This window comes from Botryllus schlosseri, chromosome 5, assembly GCF_051294905.1.
Source record: "Botryllus schlosseri isolate E-star chromosome 5, Bs_hap1, whole genome shotgun sequence".
NCBI lineage: Eukaryota > Metazoa > Chordata > Ascidiacea > Stolidobranchia > Styelidae > Botryllus > Botryllus schlosseri.
Window position 1 is genome coordinate 27,395,119 of NC_137240.1, and position 23,355 is coordinate 27,418,473.

Genomic DNA, 23,355 nt, shown 5'->3' on the forward strand with positions numbered 1-23,355 from the left:
CCTATCTCTTCACGAAGCTTCGTGAAATTGATAGCGTTATATATGCTTGCCCAGCAGTGCAGTTACGTGTTTCGAATCTATCTATAGGTTAGTTATCTATAGCTTAACAGAGATGCATGGGATAGTATGGTATGGAATATAATGGGAATTTCTCATACTCCATACCCGCCTCAATCGTTCCGTATTTTTTTTTATCCGGCTCACCGTAACCGCCGGCGTTCAGCAGCCCTCCCTTATTGTAGGGCTACCTCCCTGTCGTGGACTTGACTACACATTTTTCCCCTCGTTTTTTTCATAATTTCTCTTAACGGAAAGGTATAACGATGTAACTTAAAGTATAACTATTCTCTTTCGAACTGTGGCCCACAAAATAACTCCGCCGCAAAAGAAAAAAAGAAGAGACACATATGGAGTAAAGAAGAGTATAAAGAAATGATGAGATGTTACTTCTTGGCCAAACATGAAAACTCGGCAAGAGTAACCGAAGGAACTTTTCAAAAATGGAAAGAGAGAACAAATAAATCGCCAATCATGACTGTCAATACCCTGGCAACAATGAGACGTTGCGCAATAAAAAAATAATTGAACAAGAACTCGCAGAAATCGAGGGAGAAATTTGTAACAAAAACATAAAAAATTCTGAGGCACTTGAACTTCAATTCGGCCAAGATGACCTGAAACCGCAAAAATCAATTGACGACCGGAACATCGCAGAAGTAAAATTACAAAATACCATCGGGCACCCGAATGAACCAACAACACCTAACGATGATGACATGGACAGACAAGGAATTAGAATTGGAGATCAAGAATCAAATCATCAACCAAATGAACTCCACATTGGATATAAATGACAGAGTGAATTTACCTGACCTACAAATTACAAAGAAACTGAAAACTGATATTGCAGTAGCGAACAAAATTTTGTCAGAAGCCATACTACCTACAATTCTAAATGAAAAACAAGGAGAAAAGCCACAATGTCCTTTAACAACAATCAACAACCTCATTTACAGCACTGCAGCAGTTATCTCAGAAAGACACTGCAAAATCCCAAGACCTGTCAACAAAAAAAGGGGAACACAAAACACAAACACAATTAAGGTGTGATGTTGCGATACTCTCAGAACTAAAAAAAGGAAACGTTTCCCGCAAAGTCAAAAATAAAGTAAAAAGAATAGAAGTGGAGCACCAAACCAAACTGCAGTCAACAGAAAAAGTGGCAATGTTGCAAGAAGATTTAAAAATGAAAATATGCGCAAAAGCACAACGATTGAAACGATAAGAGAAACGAGACACACAATATCGCCAAAACTTGTTATTTGCTCGCAAACCTGGCCAATTTTTCCGAATGATGAAACGAAAGTCAAACCACAAAATTACCAGCAGCAAAATATCAGCCACTGCAGATGTGGAATCATTTTGGAACAAAATATGGGAAATCCAAAAATTGCACAACTTAAATGCAAATTGGATACGAGACCTCCAAACTGACCACTTACAGACACCAGAGCAACAATGGTCAGAAATCACAAAACAAGAAATCAAGGAGGCCCGAAAAAGTTCACAGAACTGGAAGGCAGCTGTTGCTGACCAGATCAAAAACTTTTGGCTAAAAAAACTAACTGCAACACAGAAATACCGAGCGGCAACCTACAATGAGATATTATCCTTAACCAACTCGCACGAGATGCCAGCCTGGTTCACACAAGGGATCACCTATCTTATTCCAAAAAATAAAAACACTGGGGACCCCAAGAACTACAGAACGATAACCTGCCTGACAACCATGTAGGCTACAAAACACTGACCAAAATCCTGGGAAAACGAAGCTCCGAACACCTAGAAAACCTTCTTCCGCCTGAGCAGAAAGAGTGCAAGGAAGGCGCCCTTGGCTGTAAGGACCACCGGCTCCTTGACAAAACCATTCTTGAAAACTGCAAGAGGAGACGCACTAACCTCAGTATGACATGGATGGACTAGAAAAAAAAATTTCGATATAGTCCCTCACACATGGATACTGGAAACAATGCGTGTACAAAATGAATCCGATTAGCATCAGATTTATTGCAGACTCAATGAAAAATTGGCATACAAAATTGTTGATCAAACATGACCAAGGTGAAACAGAAACGAGTACAATTCAGATACGCAAAGGTATCTTTCAAGGCGACTCAATCTCGCCACTTCTATTCTGCCTCAGCTTAGCTGCACTCAGTGAGTTGCTGAGAAAAAATGAAACAGGATACGTGATGAAAAAAGCAGCAAACTCTGAAGGTCAAAAGATTCATCACCTTCTGTTCATGGATGCTCTGAAACTGTATGCGAAATCCGATGCGGACCTGAATAACCAAATGAAAATTGTTCATGAGTTTTCGAAAGATATAAAAATGAAATTTGGCTTGGATAAATGTTCAAAACTTGCCATACGACGTGGAAGAGCCACCAACACTGGAGACATGAACTTCAAAATGGGTAAAACCATAACAGAATTGAATGCTGAAGATCACTATAAATATCTAGGGATCAGTGAAAGCGACAACATTAAGCATGCTGCAATGAAATCAAGTCTAAAAAAAGAATACATTAGCAGGCTCAAGTCAATCCTCAAAACTGATCTCAATTCCAAAAACAGTCTTGCAGTGCCTGTCTTGAGATACAGCTTTGCTGTGGTGAACTGGCGCAAAGATGATATCAAAAAATTGGACACAAAGACGGGAAAACTGATGACAATGCACCACATGTATCGCCCAGAATCTGATACACAAAGACTGTACATCCCCAGAAAAAAGGTGGTCGAGGACTAGAAGAAATTGAACAATATTTCAAAACAGAATTCATCGGCTGTCACAGTTAAGCAACAACAGCGATAACATTTACTGCAAACTAATTGCACATGAAGACAAACAGCGCAAAGCAAAATCTCTGAGCTACCGACACGACAAGTAGCTACGCCAGAGAAGACAACATGGAAACAACTAACCTGTACAGTGTACACTGCTGAAAACACTGTTGCCAAACCCACAACAACAACCCGAGTTCAATCCAAAAACGCAACACTCAAAATTAGAGAAACGATAGGGGAGTCGATGCCTCTTCATGGACAGCACAAGAAGTTAACCTCACAGCCCCATGTAGACAAGCTTTCACGGACCTGGCTATCCGGCGCTGGCCTGAAACCGGCAAGCGAAGGATTCATTTTCGCAGCGCAAGACCAATCGCTTCCTACAAAATATTACCACAAAAGAATTCTGAAGCAAAACACGGACGGCAAATGCAGAATGTGCTACAACCAAAATGAAACTGCAGCACATCTCATGTCCGGCTGTGGTGCACTTGCAGCAAGCGAACACACATGGAGACACAATAGGATTGGTCACTAAATTCATCTTGAATTATGCAAACATTTTAACATCACCACTTCGACAAAAAATTGGTACGATTACAGCCCAGCACCAATGACAGAAAACGAACAAGTAAAAATTCTGTGGGATGTACCAGTCATAACTGACCGCGAAATCAGGAGCAACCGCCCGGATATAATCGTCAAACTAAAAAAGAAAAGAGAATGCTTATTCATTGAACTGGCTGTCCCAGCTGATCACAACATACTGCAAAAAGAATCTGGAAAACACTCCAAGTGCGCGGAGCTCAAAATGGAATGTGAGAAAATGTGGCGATGCAAAATAAACATTGTACCGATAGTCATTGGCGCTACAGGTGTCGTAAGCAAAAAACTCATGAGACATATCCAACGAATTCCGGGTAACGTTCGATTCGACATGATTCAAAAGATCACGTTATTCGGCACTGTGCATATTCTTCGGAAGGCCTTGAATGCACCACTGGACTAAAATTACACTTGTGAATCACAGCATAATTACTGTAATTTCGATTCTTCATTTTCAATCATCTCTACCTCTGCTCTGCAACCCTTGCAAATTCTTCATCTGCTGCAATTCTGTAATCTGACTTCTCCATGTATAGCATAGGAATAACAATTTGAATGTATTACTGAAATTTTAAAAATTTACTCCAATCTCGCCATTTTCGACCAGGGTGGGTGGGTCATAAATCAAAATATGAGATATGAGCATAGACAGTGAGCGATTTTCTGAGGTATGCAATCAATTTGACAAATCGGAAGTAGGATCATTGTCATGATTCTGGCAAAACTCTCAAAGCATGGAAAAAGTCTGGAAGTCTGGAAAGAGCATTCCATACCATACTTGCCCTTTTCCATATTCTATACCAAAATCTCGTTCCATACCATACCGTATACTTCCATACCCTACCATACTCTGCCAAGCATAGATGTAGGGGAGATGTGGTACCGATGGATCACTGGGACCGAAAATACTTTGAAAATTCTCTATGATAACTCTATGATTACACTCCGTGAACTTGTCTACAATTGCATGCTGGCATAATCTTTCCTCACATACAAAAAAAATCGACGTGCGCGAGCTATGGGGTCTCTCACGGATGATTTTTGTTTTGGGGGGTCTAAACTAAATTTAGATCGACATAAACATTTTTCTTTATACAATTGAATAGTATATTCATATTAAAATGAACCCGAATATTTTCGGCTGACACTCGTCAGGGGCAATCGTCAGCAACTAGTAGAGAATTCGAAAGAACAGCGTATATCAACAATCGTTACACAAAATATGACGTCACCAGCACGAAATGTCGAATACGAGAGCGTTCAATGTACTATTTTTAGATGATACACGAACTCTTTTTGTTGACACAGCCAAGGCACAGCCAGGTCAACAAAAAGAGTTCGTGTATCATCTAAAAATAGTACATTGAACGCTCTCGTATTCGACATTTCGTGCTGGTGACGTCATATTTTGTGTTACGATTGTTGATATACGCTGTTCTTTCGAATTCTCTACTAGTTGCTGACGATTACCCCTGACGAGTGTCAGCCGAAAATATTCGGGTTCATTTTAATATGAATATACTATTCAATTGTATATTGAAGTTCTGTACCTCAAAGAAGCTGTTCAAACATTTTTCTTTGTAACCTTCAACACGAACAAACCAGCAATCATTTTTATTGTGAAGTGTAGGGCTTGTATCAGGCTATATAATGGCACCTATTATTTTTTTCAGTACTTTCCTTGAGGGGACTTTATTTCGATTCATGTATAAAATTCGTAGGGTGAGGACAGATGATACAATAGCCAAATCAAGCAAAATAATCAAGCATACTAATCATGAAACAAATGAAACATGCCTACGTACAGAAAATCTTTATTTAATAATTGCATATGATGTTTTATCGCTATAACGAGGTATTTGGAAGTCACACTGTCGATTTTCGGGCAATATGTATGTACCCACAAATTTATAAGTTCGAGCCTAAATCGAAACGTGATTTTATGACAACATTTGAGTTTATATTTATTCTATTTTTTGACAGTTGCGACCAAACATTCTTCTTTGGCTTGCTGCAGCTTAGATTATAATACTGAGCAAGATAAGTAGTCACCTTTGAATTTTTTAGGGTATATGTGTCATAGGTCCCCGGGTCGTGTGTCATTGGACCCACCGGGTGGGGACCGATGACACGTTCGAGCAACAAATTTTGAACATCCATAAATAGTTTTTGAAAAGACGGATATTCATGTATATGTGCGCGATAGGTAGAGCTTGTATCAAAGTGCTGAGCCAGCAAAAGATCTGCTGTTTTCTGCTGAACATTTCGGGGCCAGCGATCATTTTCCGATTTTTGATCCATCGGTACCACATCTCCTTTACACCAAATTGGCTTATGGTTATTGTAAATGAACACGATCACCAGTGGCAATATGAAAATAAACCTGGTTTAAAATGACCATGAAGTCGAAACACAATCTTAGCGAAAAGTGTGTGCACTGTGCAGTGCATTCACATCCAAAAGGCCGAAAACCGTAGTACACTAAACAGAAACTAACTCAGAATTAAATCGCGGTCATAAGTACTACGTGCCTACGTGCTTACTGCATATCATTCTACTTAAATGCACAATTCGGATTAAAACGTCGTACTCGATTTACACCGCGGTACAAGTCTGAGGTAGGTATGGTCTCGTGTGCCATTCACACCCGTAAATTAGGGGTGGTGCACGGGTGGAAATACACACCCATTTCGCTAAGAGTGCACAATAAATAATAAACAGCAACCTACAGCGCACCATGTTGGTTTTCCTGAATGACGAGAGGAAACTTTCCGACGGTCAGACCCTCATAAGTCGTGTATACAAAACTGCTCACAAAAACGTTGCGTGAAACATTAGACAGGTAGCTCGATATATATTCCGGACTTCAATACAGCACATAAGCTTTGAAACCGCTTGTCCCGCGCTAATGATAACCTGTATAACATAGAAATTTGAATCGATGGATTCTAATTGACGGAGCGTCGAACGAATGCTCGAGCGATAGTAATGACACGTGATGCACCGTTGCTAGTAATTACTCGTGCTGGGGCTACCGCGGCAAGTGCAATCGCGCATAGGATTCATGCGAATTACTGGATGTAATTTCACCTGACTTTTGGTCTTCACGTTAGAGCCTGGCCGATTATTATCGCTTCATCGATAATATTATATTATACTTGAAATAAATACCGGTAAAAGCAATTTTCAGATATCAATGCATGGAAATAGGGAGTAACAGGGGCTGCCTACTCGGGTCGCGGGCCACTTTTCAAATTTCATTGAGGAGCAGGCCGCAAGAATGCAATATCGAGACAAAAGAGACCACACTTTCAGCAACCAATATTTTAGTTATTTATGCCCGTACAACGATGTGCTCTCTAACATTGGCGACGGGCATAGTTCCAACAACTTAATTGATATTTTAGTAAAAAAATACAAATTCCACAACAAAATATCACGATCATCATAATATCATCATAATATTATTTTGAAATATGAGCTACACACTAGGGATGGTGTGAACGTGAGATACAAAAACCGAAATTGGTTGCAGAACATCCTTTTACGTTTAGGACGAGGGTGTGTCAAACAAATTTTCTCTAAAGCACCATTTATCGATATTTTCAAAAGAGCTTATAGCTATACAGGAAACACTGTAATACATTACCAATACGACACCATTAATTATGATATAATAATTTTATCCTTCAAAATTTCAGAGAGGCTAACTATTGTATAATCATAGGGAACAAACTTCTTGAAATGTTGAGGAATATGATGTCCCCCGGTGCGTATTTCCATTTGCCTACTCTTTTGCCAGTTGAAATCAGACATGCTCAGCAGTAAATGACGACGAGTTGACATCGTCTGTATATTTCGCTGAAATTTTGGATAAGTGATGAATTTTGTTTGGAATAAATGAATGAATGAATCAACTAATTTTATAACGAGATCTCAAGGATATATAGAACTATAGAACTTTATATCCCTGTGACAACGATTATATAGAGATGGTGTGAACCTCTGAAAGGTTCAGGTTCGCGTGACGGCGAACCTTATTGAAGGGTTCTGTGTGAACGCGAACGTGAACCTCATGACGTCACGTGACGTCATACTGCTAATTCCAACCCTACATTTCAGTGACGTGATAGCCTATATTAATGTGCACGATATCTAGCGACGACTCGATCCACATAATGCCACAATGCTGAAGTAAATATTGACGTTTTAAACGTCGCCAAATGTATCCACTGGGGCAATCAAATGAAATAATATTCCCATAAAATCAATAGCCTATCTTTCGTAGCTTTGCCAACAATTTCGACGAGGACTTACGCTTTGACGGCCTAGGCCAGATCGGATGTGTATTCGGCGTCTCAATACTGCAACGTTGATATTAAGCAGAGTGTAAAACGGGTTTTTATGCTTGCTACCGATATTACTCCACTAACAAGTTATACACCAGTGACCAACACCCCAATCGCAGGGATTTGGTCCAGATTGACCCCGTACGCCTCCTAGATTTTTCACATTAGACAACATCAATTTCAATGATTGGTGGTTGAATAAGCATCATTCGCTGATTAAATGCAGTGTATTTCACTCTTGATGTTGTCTGATTGCGGGTCAAGCGAACAGCAGAGAGTCACCAAATATTCACAAACGGAAAGCTGGATATTTCGAGCAAACTTTTGTAACAAAACGAGTAAATTTTTGAGGTTGTCAAGGTGCATGCTCGTTTATTGTTGACTTTTTATGCTGCTAGCACCATGCATAGAGTGGCCCGCAGTTGAAATGCAATAAATTTCAACAAAAGATTTTATATTGAAGTGAAAATTGCAACATATGAAAAAGGTTCACAGCGCAGAACCTACCAAGGTTCGTTTGTGAACGTTAACCGCTAAAATCCCGAGGTTCACACACAGAACGCGAACGTGAACATCACGTTCACACCATCTCTAGATTATACTATATGTAATGTCATGGCCTTTTTCTTCGGTGCCCCTATAGCGTCCCATTGTCCCCATATCGCCGCCTGAATGTTTCCGCCCCCTTTGATATTCAAATCGCCCCCAGGGGGTGATTGCGACATGGTTGAGAACCACTGATTTACACCGTCTGCGGTTTGGTTCACCACGCTTATTAAATATTTGAATAGACCTAATACTTATTCAGCACATACTCACGCATCAACCATTGATAGCAATGATACACATGTTAAGACAGAACAATACAGAAAATGAACGAAGGTTTTAGGAGTAATGTAGCGATTTCCCCGAGAAACTCTGAATCAGTCTATCATTGCAAGGAATTTCATATTTTGTTATTAAAAAGATGCTCGGCTCAGCTTCTCTACGAAGCCGCATTGACATATGGAGCGAATATGCATGTAAGATAGATAGCATCAAACATACCTCATCAACAATTTATGAAATTTACACTATGTATGCGACGTCCAGTGTACATCTCGGAATACATTAACGTGTACTGTCTATTGTCTTATCGTCTTGAAATATTCAAAAATATAATTATTATTCAACGAGCAGAAGCCAATAACGACGAACGAATGGGAAAACAAGTCGTGTTCAAGTCTCTGTGCCACAGTCCGTTAGTATGGAGGTGTGGGCTATATATAGAAAAGTGGTTTTATAATCTGGGCAACCTTACGCTAATCTTTAATCCTTAGTCCAGAAGAATCCGAACAACAGCAAATACAACTGCAACAAAAACATAATGAACATTTATTGCGAATCAACGTAACTTCAGCTGCCTCCTTTCAGATTCCCCGAAAAGACAGTTATATACTGCAAAATATTCACGGTGAAACTAGAACGTTCGTTTGGCGTTTGTGGACAAGAATCTCATAAATATCGATGGTTTGCATACCGAACGGGAACATGAACTGAACTTCCTTACCGCTGCAATTATGAACCCCGGTCGCCGAGTTTATTATTTGATGTAACTTGTATATATAGTTAAATGTCATTCTAAACCTATGTCCCATAGCACGAAAATTCGACCCTTGATAACATATTTTGTCCGTGCCGCACAAGGCCGGAAACGGCGACACGCGCCACTTTAAACTTGTCATTAATAATAATGATAATAATACCGTCGCTATGACAATAATATTTTTGTTAGACTTATTAAATTGAGAACTTCCGTTGCGCTTCGCAGAATTCAACCTGTATAACTTTAACAATGGGACTTTCTTCTTACGTGTCCGAGTATAGCTACTCCAAGTCAAGGATACCCAGATGGTGGTTATAAAGGCGAAGTATTGCAATCGACTCATAACCAGAGTGCACCATCACGCCGTCAAACAAATACGGAAATGGAGACTCTTGGATGTACATAACTTCAGTATATAATTCAATAATATATTCATACTGAAGGAAACCCGAATATTTTCGGCTGACACACGATAGGGGTAATCGTCAGAATTATATCAACGATAGTCATATTTGGTGATACGTTTGTTGATTATGAGCATTCTTTTTTTCAATTCTCTGCTAATTGTTGACGATTAACCCTGACGAGAATCAACCGAAAATATTTGGGTTTACTTCAATATCAATATATTTATTCAAATATGAAAAATATTTTACGACGCAACGCCGAAGTGTAATATAATATAATTTGGGGAAAGAATTTTCGGTCGCGACTAGGGATGGTGTGAACGCGAGGTTCACGTTCGCGTTCTGTGTGTGAACCTCAGGAAATTAAAGGTTCACGTTCACAAACGAACCTTGGTAGGTTCTGCACTGTTAACCTTTTCAAAACTTACAATCTTCACTATATTATAACATCTTTGGTAGAAACTTATTGCATTTCAATTGCGGGTCACTCTATATGTGTCGCTGGCAACATGAAAAGTCAACACTAAACGAGCATGCACCTTGACAACCTCAAAAATGTTGCATGCTTTGTTACAATGGTTTGCTCGAAATAGCCAGCTTTCCGTTTATGACTCTCACCTGTGAGCTTGACTCCCAATCACACCTTACCAAGAGCGAAATACACTACATGTAGGTAGTCAGTGAATGATGCTTATTCAACCAATCAATGAAATTGATAACGTTGTCTGATGTAAAATATTTAGCAGGCGTACGGGGTCAATTTTGACTTCATGTGTTTATTATATCATAAAAAACCAAATCCGTGTGATTGGGGCGTTGGCTACTGATCTATAAGATGTTAATGAGGTAATAGGGCAAGTAAGGAAATATGTTTTACATTCTGCTCAATGTCAACGTAGCAATGCTCAGACACCGAATACATTGTCCGTTCTGGCCTAGACCAGAGGCGTAAGCTTATATTCCCTTGCAAGTACGCGTCGAAATTGTAGGCAAAGCGACAGAAGATAGTGATTTTATGAAATTATTATATCATTTGATTACCTCGGTTCATACATTTGGCGACGTTTATAAGCACACTTCAGTACTGTGGCAATATGTGGCCGGAGTATAACACTTCGCTGAAATTAGCAAAATGACGTCACGTGACGTCATGAGGTTCACGTTCGCGTTCACGCAGAACCTTTCTAAAAGGCTCGTGTTCACAAGAACCTGAACCTTTCAGAGGTTCACACCATCCTTAGTCGCGACACAAGGTTAAGAACTACTGCATTAAATTATGCTGAAATACCATGTTTTAACTCGTAGAATTGGCTGTTTGCCCAATGTTTGCTTGCCTACTGGTGCCATTACTAATGCTTTGTCAATTCATTCAACACCCATGTTGCTTGCCTTCGAAATAAAACACAAAATGCCTTCCAAACATCGTTATGCAGGAAGCTATCCAATCTGAAAAAGTGGTCAGAAGATGCAGCGACACAAAAATGTTCAAATTTATTCATATTGCACTTGACATTCGAAACGCCCAATTACTTAGCACACAAAATAAAGCTGGATTGATATCGACCGACTTCACGCATGCCTTGATTCTGGAAGCTTCTCGAAAGATACTTTGTCCTCTGGACAAGCCGGAGGAAACGATGTATGGGTGTGACTGAAAACAATGACACCATAAAATGTTATGCGATCAAACTTTACGTTTACTCTTTGGCTTTACAAGAGAAGCGAATGGGGTCTGGACTGCTGAAACGATTTAGCAGTGGTTACCGGACTATTCAAAGTGATACACAGTCAAGCGCTTCACGGTCTAAACTTAACAGAAGAAACTTGAATGAAGTTGTAATGAAGGCCTAAGCATGCTGCTCCTTTAGGGCATATGGGAAATAGACTGGTAGAGACAGCCAGTTGCAATAGGATAGATACGTAGGCCGGCAATCATAATATTTTAATAAAAATAGTTGAATAATAAGAGCCATACAAATTCCATCCTCGCTTTCAATGACTTACATGGTAACTTGATGATTCGCCACGGCCTTTAGATTTTTCTTGTGTGACTTGACCACGCAACATAGCACGGTAGACATCACAAGGAGAATAAATGCCGCTGAGGCGAGGGTCAATGCAACAACTTTTTTGACTGGAACTAATCTTTCCTCTGCGCGAGTCGTGGTCGGGTCGGTGGCAGTTGTTGTTGTTGTGGTGGTGGTGGTGGCGGCGGCTGTCGTGGTAGTCGTGGTTGTGGTTGTCGTGCCCGGTGTTTCCTTGTCGCCATTTCCATGTCCATGTCCACCGCCATGTCCATGCTCACCACCATGTCCATGCTCACCACCATGTTTGTCATAGGTAGATATCGGGAAGTCTAGACTCATTCCTGGCTTCACTTCACGCGCTACGGTATCGGTAAAATTGCCGCTGCAGACTTCGCCATTTACCCAATTCATATCTGAAAATTTGACTTAATCATTTGAAAGACGAGAGGTAGGCCACCTATTCAGTATCACCGATCGTATAATTAGATCATCGAACGCAATACCAAGACAATGTATCTCATGTATACGACTCGGGCGTGTTCCGTTTATTCGCAAGGACACTTGGCAGATGGGTATGCCTACATTTAGAAAAACTCGGAGCAATGACGGGCAATACTACGAAGCACAAAGTGAAAACCAAATCTGACTTCCAATAACATATGATTTTATTTGATTTACCAGCTTCTCATTTATGCAAATTAACTTCTTGTCCACATATTTACTAATTACCACAAAGGCGCACTTCTAACACGCTTATAGAGATCAACAGCTTAGGTATAATTGGACATTACAATTGGCGTAGTAGTGCAAGATGAGCAAACCGCCTAGTAAAACATCGTTAAAATAGCACTTTAAGATGTATTTGGTGCATAATGGATATTCGTGGTGCTAAACGAACTCAGACAACTGCACAACAGTAATAAATCGCCAATATCATCTCTGCGAATTACCAACCTCTATCTGAATGGATCCTTCAAGCTAAGCCACAAACTCTTTGTGCACGTATGAACTCATCGTGCAGGCAGTGACTTACAACATCCGATAAAATTATAAGCGGAGCAGACCTCTTGGTATGATATGGCGTCAATCATGTACCACGGAGTCGCACAAAGAATGACGTGACATTTTCGGGGCTATACCCAATCCCACAACATGACAGTGGCATGATTGTTGTTTCCTTTCGTTCGAGTGTGATAAAATTCACAATTTGCTGGTGAATATGGTTGTACGTGTCATGAAATACAGTCTTGTTATGTTTGTATGATATTGATAATCGTCAGGAAAAACTGGTTACCTTGAATGAGGACAGAGAACATGATTAATCCGTGCTTCAAATAATTCTTGGTGGGATCCGTTAAATCGCTGATTGCCATGTAATTGTAATATCCCAGATATACCGTGTCTTCCTCCTAAACGTATTGTTTCATTTTCTATGAATGACATCAAGTACAAAAAGATTGCCTCAAGAGCTGGGGTCTCAAATTAATACGGCACGAGGAGTCATTGATAGACCTATTGTAGATTTTAGATGATGGACGTGTCGTGTCACCCTAGTAAAGTAATACGATCACCAACGGATATGGTAGAGCGCTATATCGTTATTTACACTAGTCTAGCGCATTCGCATATTCGATGTTTGTTGCATTTGGGAGAAAATAAATAGTGCGTCGACTACGAGACTACGAGGCCGTTTCACACCAAGACACAACAGCGCATTATAAAGTTTCACTTGAGAATGCGATGTAATATCTCATGTAGCAATTGCGCATTCCACTAGTTTTTCACACAGTCTGAAATCCGATAGCATGCCGGACGTTGTATCTACTGCACTCGACCATGATCTGATTCTCCGATTCCTCGGTATATGGTTGATGGAAAACATTGCCATACCGTAGTGGGTTTGTTCCACGCCGATCCTCCTACTTCTTGAGAAGTGACATATTCCAGGAATCGATTTTGCTGGTACAATGGATCGGCGTCCTTGTTCATGATGGACATTCTCATGTATTTGTTGCAGAAAGGCCAATCCAAATCGTCATCATTCGGGCCTGGAACCACGCCGAAACTCATTGACATGTAACCGTCATTCGCGCCGTCTCGGCCCCTCGGCCACACCTGTGAAATAAATGAGAGAGAGATATGATATTCTTTCTCGCCTGCACCATCGAGATGCTTTGGCGACGGGGTTGCGATACGGCCCCATGAGGTCATCTAGTCTGCGCCCCCGTTTTTTTTTCTCCTCCATGCTATCCGTGATTGCTGAGCGCCTAGCAGGATAGCTGCGGATACCATTTTTCGAGTCTTTGGTATGACCCGGCCGGGGATCGAACCCACGACCTACCGCTCGAGAAGCCGGACGCATAATGCTTGAATCGGAGCGAGTAAAGGCCATGTTATATGTAGAAATATTGAACTTTGCATCGCTAGTCCTATACGTTTATAATTCCCGCAAGGTCCCAGTCTTTAGTGTTTATTGTTTATTTTTCTTGATGCCCAAAGCTTGAAATTTTATTTAGGATTATATGAGTTGATATGTGAACTGCGATACAATAAATAAATCATCTCTGTCCCGTTCAACTGACTAACGACGGATAGGAATATTAGTATTCACTCCAATCTGCCACCTTGGGCTTGTTGTATGTATAACGGCCAAGGTTGTTTTGATGGCCAAATCCCAGTTCTACTGCTTAAAGTGCGTACATATAAAGCGAACAAAAATAGGGACCAAGTCTTTTGATTTGTGCATTGGTAACTAACACCTTACCTTCAACTTGAAATTGTACCCCTGCTCGCTAACCATCGTGGGGGTTAGGAAGGATTCGTTGCGCGCGTAAGCGTCCAGAAAGTTTTGTTGGTAATTTGCGATCTCAACATAATCATCGTCGCATTTTTTATCGATCACGCTGACGTCATCAATCGCAATAACTTCATTAGCATCTCCGCCTAAAACAAGGCGAAACATAAGCTCGCAAGCGATACTGAATAACATCAACAATCCACAATTAGTGATATTGAATTCAACCAGACTTCCACTCTTTCATTATGTAATCGATGGTTAATATATGCACTACGTATAGCAGGGCCGTAATCTTTTTCCATTTTGACAACTTACGTGACGTGTTGTGCAACAAACATGCATGGTAATAATATGTCGTCAAATCATTTGGCTGCCATGAAAAATCATATCGCGTGCTACAAATGGCACGCGTACCAGGGTTTGCCGACCCGTGGCCTACACCCTACATCACACTGTGAGTGAATAAAATGACATTATCGATTTGTTTCAGTTTCGAAGGTATAGATATAGAAATGGAGATAAAAGAAGGCGAATTTACAATATAATAAAGCACTTGCGAGAAATTATTCTTCAGTTATAAATCCGATTTTGTAGAACATTCGCTGCAACATCGAAATCAAGGACCAAATTGTTACTGTAGAATATAAATACTTGCATCATTCCTGCCTGTCGAGAAGAAGCGTAGTAAGGGTCTGCTGACTATACCGCAAGTACGCTATATGCCAGGGATGACAAACTCAAATTGCGTCGCGAGCCGGATTCGAACCTTGTGCTCATTCACGGGCCGAACAGTCCAGTCAAGTATTTCCAAAATGTTACCTCATGCCCTTGTTCGACACTTGAATAGGGTTCTATTCTAGCAACACCTTCATTCGCGAACAATGGAATTGGCAAAATGCGATGATTAAGAGTCATGAACCGCTAAACCAATGGTTCTTAACCTTTTTTCCGCCAGCGCCACCTTTCAAAAATTATCGTGCTCCAGCGCCCCCCAACCTCATATTGTAAGGAATGTAATAAAGACAATGAGTAAGAGGGAGGGCCTTAACAGCACTTCGTCAACCCCCTAAAAACGATTGCCTTGCGCACCCATAGCGTGATAAACCAAACTTCTGAGGGCTTCTCCCCCAAGAACCCCGTAGCGTGATTTCGATGGTCAGCAAAGTTTGTGTTGGCTGGTCGCCCTATAGGTAACAAAATTTTCTATAATGCATGAATGAATAAATAGGTGGTAGTTACATATGTAAGCCGCTATAAACTTTTTATCCTCTCAGCCCACGAAATCAGATTTACCAGTAGCGCTGAGTGAGCTGTTGTATGGGAAAATAAAGGGCACATAAGTAATAATTAAACATATTCGGGCGTGCCCGTAAGTATAATTAATTCGTTACCAGGGATGTAACAGCACTTCGTCAGTCCCCCCAAAAAACGTTGCTCTTGGGCCCCCATCGGGTGATAAACTTAACTTCCGGGGGGCTTCGCCTCCAGACCCCTATTCGGCTATCCGCTATTTGCTGATACTAGTCATCTAAATTGGGTGTCCACTGTCCATTTACTGAGCCAGCTATTCTCATCTAGACGCGCGAGGCGCGAAAAGGTTCAATAATTAATGATTAAATTGGTCAATATGATCGGGAATTGTATGTATATTGATATCAATTTTTATGCTCTCTCTCTCTCTCACGTAAACAGATTTACCGGTAGAGCTGAGTGATGTGTAATTGAAAAGGAAGGACCCCTCAATAATAATTATACATCTTTGGGCGTATACCCGTTTGCAGGTACGAAACGGCACTTCGTCAGGCCCGCCGAAAAAACTTGGGTCTTGGGCTCCCATAGGGTGATAAAACGACCGCCCCCATCACATTGTTCGCTTTTGCCACGAAATCAGCTGTACTGTTTAGCGAGTCAGTGCGAAGCGCGAAAACTTTCGATAATTCATGCTAAAATCGGTCAGTAAGATCGGGAATTGCATATATATTGCTATCAATTCCTTATCCTCTCTGTTGACGTTACCAGATTTACCGGTAGAGCTGAATGAGGTGCAATGTTCCCTCTAAGCTGCGCACTTGCGCAGTGCTGACACGGTCTCTGCGCACAGAAAATCTACGTTGCGTTAGTTGTGACCGTTTTTATTCGTTATGCACTGTTGTCCAAGGGTCTGCGCAGTGAGTTGTTGAGTGTGCGCAGACTTATCAAAACACAGAGTGAACATTGTGAGGTGTCTTGGAAACTGTAGTGCCCGTAACTAATAATTAAACATATTCGGGCGGGTGAACCCGTTGGTATGACTTCGTTGCATGATGTTATTTCGTGACCTCCTGTCTGTTATATCAAAAAATATAGAATCGCACAACAGGGATCTCGCCCAACAGGAATATCTAGTCTCAGATATCCCTGTCGCCCAATCGTACTAAACTAAAAGACGCACACGATTTCAAATTGGTATTTCTTCACTGGCATATAATTTTTCCCCGCCAGATGGAATTCCTCTTCTGGGGTTCATATTGCAAAGACAGGAACATTCGGTACCAGTCATTTAGGCGCCCATGGACAATTAAACCTGTCTCTAAACCTATCTATAACGAAGTTTTCGGGTATTTCTATGCTGTATTGGTTTCATTCTTTATTTGCCGTTAACCCTGCCCATGCGTTGTAAGAATAAATAGATTTAACTGTAGACGCAGATATTTGAATTTATGCTATTGTTATTTTAATCGCGATTCGGGTTGGTCTGAATATAGATTACTAGCCTACGGATAGATATGCAACTCCTCCGTTACGCACTTGCGACCCGGGGTATGAAATTTAATAAAACTGGCCTTTAACGAAAGCTAGTGTCACACTGATTCTGACAATACGAAATAAATTCTTGTATAGACAATGGAACGACAGCAAAACAGCCCCCAAAGTCTGAAAATCCATTTCCAAATACCAAATACATATCCATGTAACCGGCACATCACGTGTCCGCGTTAGTGTTTTCGCATCTGTAAATAGTTTCTTCTTGATTCGTTCTTGCATACATAAAAATCTAAACTCAATGTGCACTTTTTCGGCATCAATGTGAGCTACTTGTTCTTAATGGTAACTAGAGTGAAGCCGCAACGTCGCAGTCGGGTGTTTGTAATGAGACCTATATGTGTGCACGTTCAATTGTTCATTGAACAAGAAGTATTTCCTACAAAAAGTGACGACATTTGTGACTCGGAATTGCTTCGCGGGCCTGATGAAATCGACTGGCGGGTCGGATGCGGCCCGTGGGCCGTATGTTTGACACCCCTGCACTATGCTATTTATTAAATAAATACCAATTATGACAAGAACCATGGGATGAAAGTCATATGTTTACCGGTATGCATATAATGAAGATGAGATGTCACAAGTAAGCGCAATGTATCGAATACTGAAATCTAAAGCGAGTATTAATTATGATGATTCGAGTAAAGTCGTAGCAGACGATATTTTCAGGAACTGAAGTTATGCACTTCTTTCTACTAAGAAATAGTGGATTTATACTATTTTCTACTGTGTTAGACTTGAAACATCGATCGACCATATCGCAGAATACGAAGTATGTATATGTAGTAACATATATAGTAACATGTAACCCACAACATGGTTACAAAGTTCAATGAAATAGGCATGGTCGAGAAATCAGTGTTAGGACGACTCGAGTCACTTTGCAAAAATGACGTGACTTGGATTTGACTCGGCGTTTCAAGAATGTGGATTGAATCGTGACTCGAAGCTAAATCTTCTAGTTAATATCGAGTCATCAAGTAATCGGTATGAACTTGATCGCTGTACCTGTACGTACGTGTTCTCGCCTTCTCGACATCCTGTGTGAGAAACCAATTCAATCATTGCCCGCCCACCCTGATTTTACTGAGCCTTCGTAGTTCAGTCGCAAATAAATTGATCACAAACGTAGTGATCAGCGCTTAAGTTGTCGTAGACATAGTATCCTCTCTATAGCAGTGTCTTTCTAGTTTCTACTCAGTGCTAATGGTAACGAAATTCTTGCATAATTTAAATAGGACCGATGTATCAGTTTATATAGTCAAATTACTCGTCAGCAATTGGTAGAGGCTTTCATTGTATCGTATAGATGTGTAGGGGAATGGTGTATTGCATCATATCAATTTTCAATCAACGTTTTTGGGCTTCACATTCTTTCATCTATATGCCGAACAGTTACGTATATCATTGAATAGTATATTCATATTGAAATGAACCCGAATATTTTCGTCTGACACTGGTCAGGGGTAATCGTCAGCAACTGGTAGAGAATTGGGAAAAGAAACATTGTATATCAACAATCGTATCACAAAATATGGCGTCACAGCATGAAATGAAATCTCAAATAAGAGAGCGTTCGATGTACTATTTTAAGATGAATTGATCCGAAGCAGACATGCCACTCCTGGGTTTTTCCCCCAAGATCTGGGTTTTTCGAGCATCACCTGGGTTTCTGGGTTTTTCTCCATGAAATCTGGGTTTTTTCAACATCATGTTCGTCAGGTCAATTTTACGCTCGAAGATTAATTATTAGTTTAGTTATAGTTAGATCATAATGTCGTAAAATACACGCAGGCTTCAGTTCGGCATTGTAGGGATAGCTATAGAATTGTCGATTGATTTCGTTGTTATTGTAATGGCGTAACGAGAACAGAACACTGTTTCACTAATAAATTGATAGGCTTTGGCGCAATCCGCCATGCAATGAAGCTTCATTGAATACCAACTTCCAGGTCGCAAAAAATCATCTTCAGAAAGCAACTCATCGGAAACGTTTTCTTACAATTTAAAACGATTCAAGAATTGAATGCTAGAATCACTCCAATAGATTTGTCGTCTATCAACAAGTAACATGTAACTGTGCACATGGGTATCTGAGTATATTCACTTCCAACAGGAATACTGAGAGACAGTCGGTCACCTTAGTAATGTTAGTCAGAGGCGTTAGTTATCAGCACATTTGAATATACTCTGAATTTCATGATTGGACCCTTGGACAGTGTTTTCGACTAAACATCCCTTCCATATGATCGCATGGGTCAATCAACCGAAAGCTACTTTCAACTGGCCAGATCACTGCATGAAAACACCCGAAAATCACCCTCAAACATGAGGATGAATGGCATTGTTTCGAACATTCGCGACGCGGTGATATGCATACTGTACCAGGGGTGTCAAACTCAAATTACTTCGCGGGTCGGATTCAAACCTTCAAATCGCTCGCGGGCCGCACAAATCAACTAATTTCAGAATGCTATCACATGCCCCTGCTTTTCACCTAAATACTTTATGATCAAGCATATATAAACAATACTACATCGTATCACGTACCATAGGGGTTTATTCGCGAACAATGGAATTGGAAAAATACGATGAGTGGCGTGTTGCATACATTTATAAACCGCTAAAGCAGTGACGGTAACGACGATATAAGTCGGCATACTTTTATGCTGCCTTTGCTCTAGTCGTAATCTGGCGTTAGCCATATGTGTGCGTTGTGAGGACTACAAGAGACAGACAGACAGACAGACAGACAGATTCTTTATTCGTACGATGGTTGTTCACACAAATATGTAAAAAAGACAAACACAGCGATATGACCACATCAAGATGTGTAGTCTTCAAGTCAGCTGTAGTCAAGGCGTAACGTTAGAACATTTATATCATGCAACTGTCGGTCAGTAACACTTCAACAAAAGATTAAACAACAAAACGCAAACGCAAAACAGTGGTAGTAGAAAAAAAAAACTATAACACTAGTTCAAAATATATACCAGATTATACTCTCAGGTATCAATATGTAGAAATGAGTTGAGACTTAAAATTCCGACAGAATGATGCAAATGACAAACCTCTGTGCTCTATTGATAAGGAGTTCCAAATCCTTGGACCAACAAAAGTTAAGGATCGCTGGCACACACTAGCGGCTAAATTCTGTATAAAGATATTTCCAGCAGTGGCGGATCTGGTTCCGTGAGAGTGGACACCGGCAGATGGCGTAAAGATGCGGCTAAGAGCAGAAGGGAATTCACCATGGTGATATCGGTGCATGGTCTTGGCAATTTCATAAGTGCAGAGGTCGCGCACTTTCAATATCCCCAGGGATTTATATCTTGGAGAAAGACGCTCGTATCGTCCCATGCCACTTATCAAACGGATTGCCCTATTTTGGAGAACTGCGATGTGATTCAAGTAGGTATCGTAAGTTAACCCCCAAAAGATGATTCCATAGTCGAGGTGAGAGTGGAAGAGTGAAAAATATATGTCTCTTAGTACAGATCTAGGGAGAATATGTCGCAAGCGAGCTATAATACCTACTGCCTGCGCTAATTTGCTCGCAAGAGCTGCTAGTTGTGGCTTCCAACTCAAATCTTTATCAATACATAGTCCCAAATATTTGACATTAGGGACTGCAGATAGTTTATCTTTGTCGATGGTCAAAAATGGAGAAGGTATCAAGATCTTAGGTCTGACATTGATAAGAAGGACTTGAGTTTTTGTTGCATTGATATTCAATTTGTTGAGGCTCATCCAATGACAGATTTTTTTCATCTCAATATTGACTGAGTCTTGTAGAATACTCAAATTGTTGTCGGATTTATACAGGCAAGTGTCATCAGCAAATAAGGTAGTCGAGAATTTAGATGCACCTGGTAAGTCGTTTATGAAAATGATAAAGAAAAGGGGGCCAAGAGCTGAACCTTGAGGAACACCGCAAGTAATATCGCTTAGCTCAGATTTCGTACATTGGTCACCAACAAATTGTTTGCGGCAATTTAGATATGACTTGAACAAGGCGAGATTCAACACTGTAGACGCGGACGTTGGAATTTGGCTCATTATTATTAAATCGCGATTCAGATTTCTCCGGATTGCGAGTTGGAAGTGACACGGCGGTGCGACCACAGATATTTCAATGATATTTTTGTGTAACAGATATATTCTCTATGTAAACTGCATGTAATAGTTCCGCTTTGGCGTTTTCGCTTCTCTGGATAACTACTCATTATTCCATTTTTTCATAAAACTCTTATCTCAATGTGCACTTTCTGTCTTCTCGAATTGGGTGTCAATGTGATCGACTTGTTCCTGGTGGTCACTAGAACTAGAGTGAATAACTACAATCCCGTAGCCGGGTGGTTATAATGTCGTTTATGAACATGCTCAACATTTGCTTTCCCGATGGATTATTTTATGGAGGTGTTTTCTTCAAAACATCTAAACATTTGTTACAAATGTGCATGTACTAGATAAAATAACAATTGTCGATTTACACAGAATTGCTTCGCGGGCCAGATAAAATCGTCTGGCGATAGGTACACGAATACTCTACTAGAATCTTTAGGAATCGAATCAGTCAGGCTGTCCCAGCTTTAGTCGCAAGTATACTCTCATATATGTGAGCCCATGGGCGCCGACTTAAAATTTTTACATGGGGTGGCGAGATGAAAAGAAGGAGGGGTTTGACTAAAAAGGGAGGGGTTTGAAATTGTTTCAAATTTACCAAGTTAGCATCAATTTATTACGATTAAGCACATGCGTAAATGCTCATAATACATGGATAGGACAAGCTTCATCGTGTTGACGAATTTACGCGTATAAGTGCGCGTAAGCTTGCCAGCGAGTCCAGCGGTTAATTAGCGATTCCTAGATCTCGCTCCAGTATCAGCAGTTCACTATTCACCAAATACGCGCGCGCGAACAATTGAATACGCAACCTCGGTGACGACGAACAATTTCACAAATTAATACGATTGAATTCTACCGTGGAATCAGTTCTGTAAGAGCACCGATTTCAGGTGATTCAGGCCTGTCGTATCTTTTGATAACTCGGCCTAACACACACCTTCTGATGATTTAGTATTAGCGCTAATCAATTACGTCCGTTCTAGTCTGTTCGTGGCCCATTGCGCAGATTCAAAGATTTTAAATTTCACGCAGTCAGTCTTAGGCCAGTATGACATAACAATCGCATAAGTAGAGATAGCAGGCAAATCACGCGAGGCCTGAAGCAGTCGCTATAGTCTAGGCCAGCGTAGTTATGACAATTAATATGACATGCGCCAGTCCTGCTGTATACTCGATAGTTCAGGCTGGTAACGATATCAGGCTTAGCCTGGTGCATCTCATAGTTCATGCTAGCGATTATAGCGTGCAGGCCTGCATGCGGACGCGCAAATCGCATCGCGCACATCAGATGTCAATGACCCATTTCGCCAACAAACGAGTCTCGCTAATTTGCAGTACGCTGCATCGACAATACGAATTAGCGAATCGGCATTTCAAAAGGACGGTATTTCTATTTTCGAATGAGAAACTCACTGGCTACGCACCTAGAGTTTTAATACCGACAACGGTCTGGTTTCTTTCAGCCCAGGGCCTACGGTCTATGTAGGTCTCGATCAGCCAGTCGAATTTGATCGTGAAATGGTGCGATTTTAATTATCGAGGTGTTATTGCAGCAAGAGCAACATGGGCGCATGCCGCAACCTTATCAATAGAAATACAAATCCCGATGGTCTGAAATTCGATCCGTGATATGGTTGCCCCCAATAGAGTCCGCCCAGCAATGAAGTTTATTGGTTCCCGCTCAAACTAATCGAATGAATTCAGAATTTGGGCCACGAGAATCTCTTGTTGAATAAATTCTTGACAAAGTAATTCAATGCCGTGCACTGCACAATGGGCAGTATTAGCAACAAATCAAACACTGACAAG

General features: G+C 40.7%; 2 protein-coding genes across 3 annotated transcripts in view; one reads left to right on the plus strand and one right to left on the minus strand.

Moving 5' to 3' along the window:
* LOC145439906 (peptidyl-prolyl cis-trans isomerase-like) overlaps positions 1-23,355 on the plus strand; it is a 362,730-nt gene that overhangs the window by 47,670 nt on the left and 291,705 nt on the right. The gene's annotated exons all lie outside the window — the stretch shown is intronic.
* The window catches only part of LOC145439892 (meprin A subunit beta-like), a 233,110-nt gene continuing 221,013 nt past the window's right edge, over positions 11,259-23,355 (minus strand). Inside the window, exons 13-17 of the mRNA XM_080317553.1 lie at positions 14,584-14,762; positions 13,710-13,934; positions 13,114-13,228; positions 11,797-12,232; positions 11,259-11,443 (exon numbers count right to left, since the gene is read on the minus strand). Coding sequence (XP_080173679.1) covers positions 11,362-11,443; positions 11,797-12,232; positions 13,114-13,228; positions 13,710-13,934; positions 14,584-14,762 — 1,037 coding nt within the window. The 3' untranslated portion in view covers positions 11,259-11,361. The remainder of the gene's footprint in view (positions 11,444-11,796; positions 12,233-13,113; positions 13,229-13,709; positions 13,935-14,583; positions 14,763-23,355) is intronic.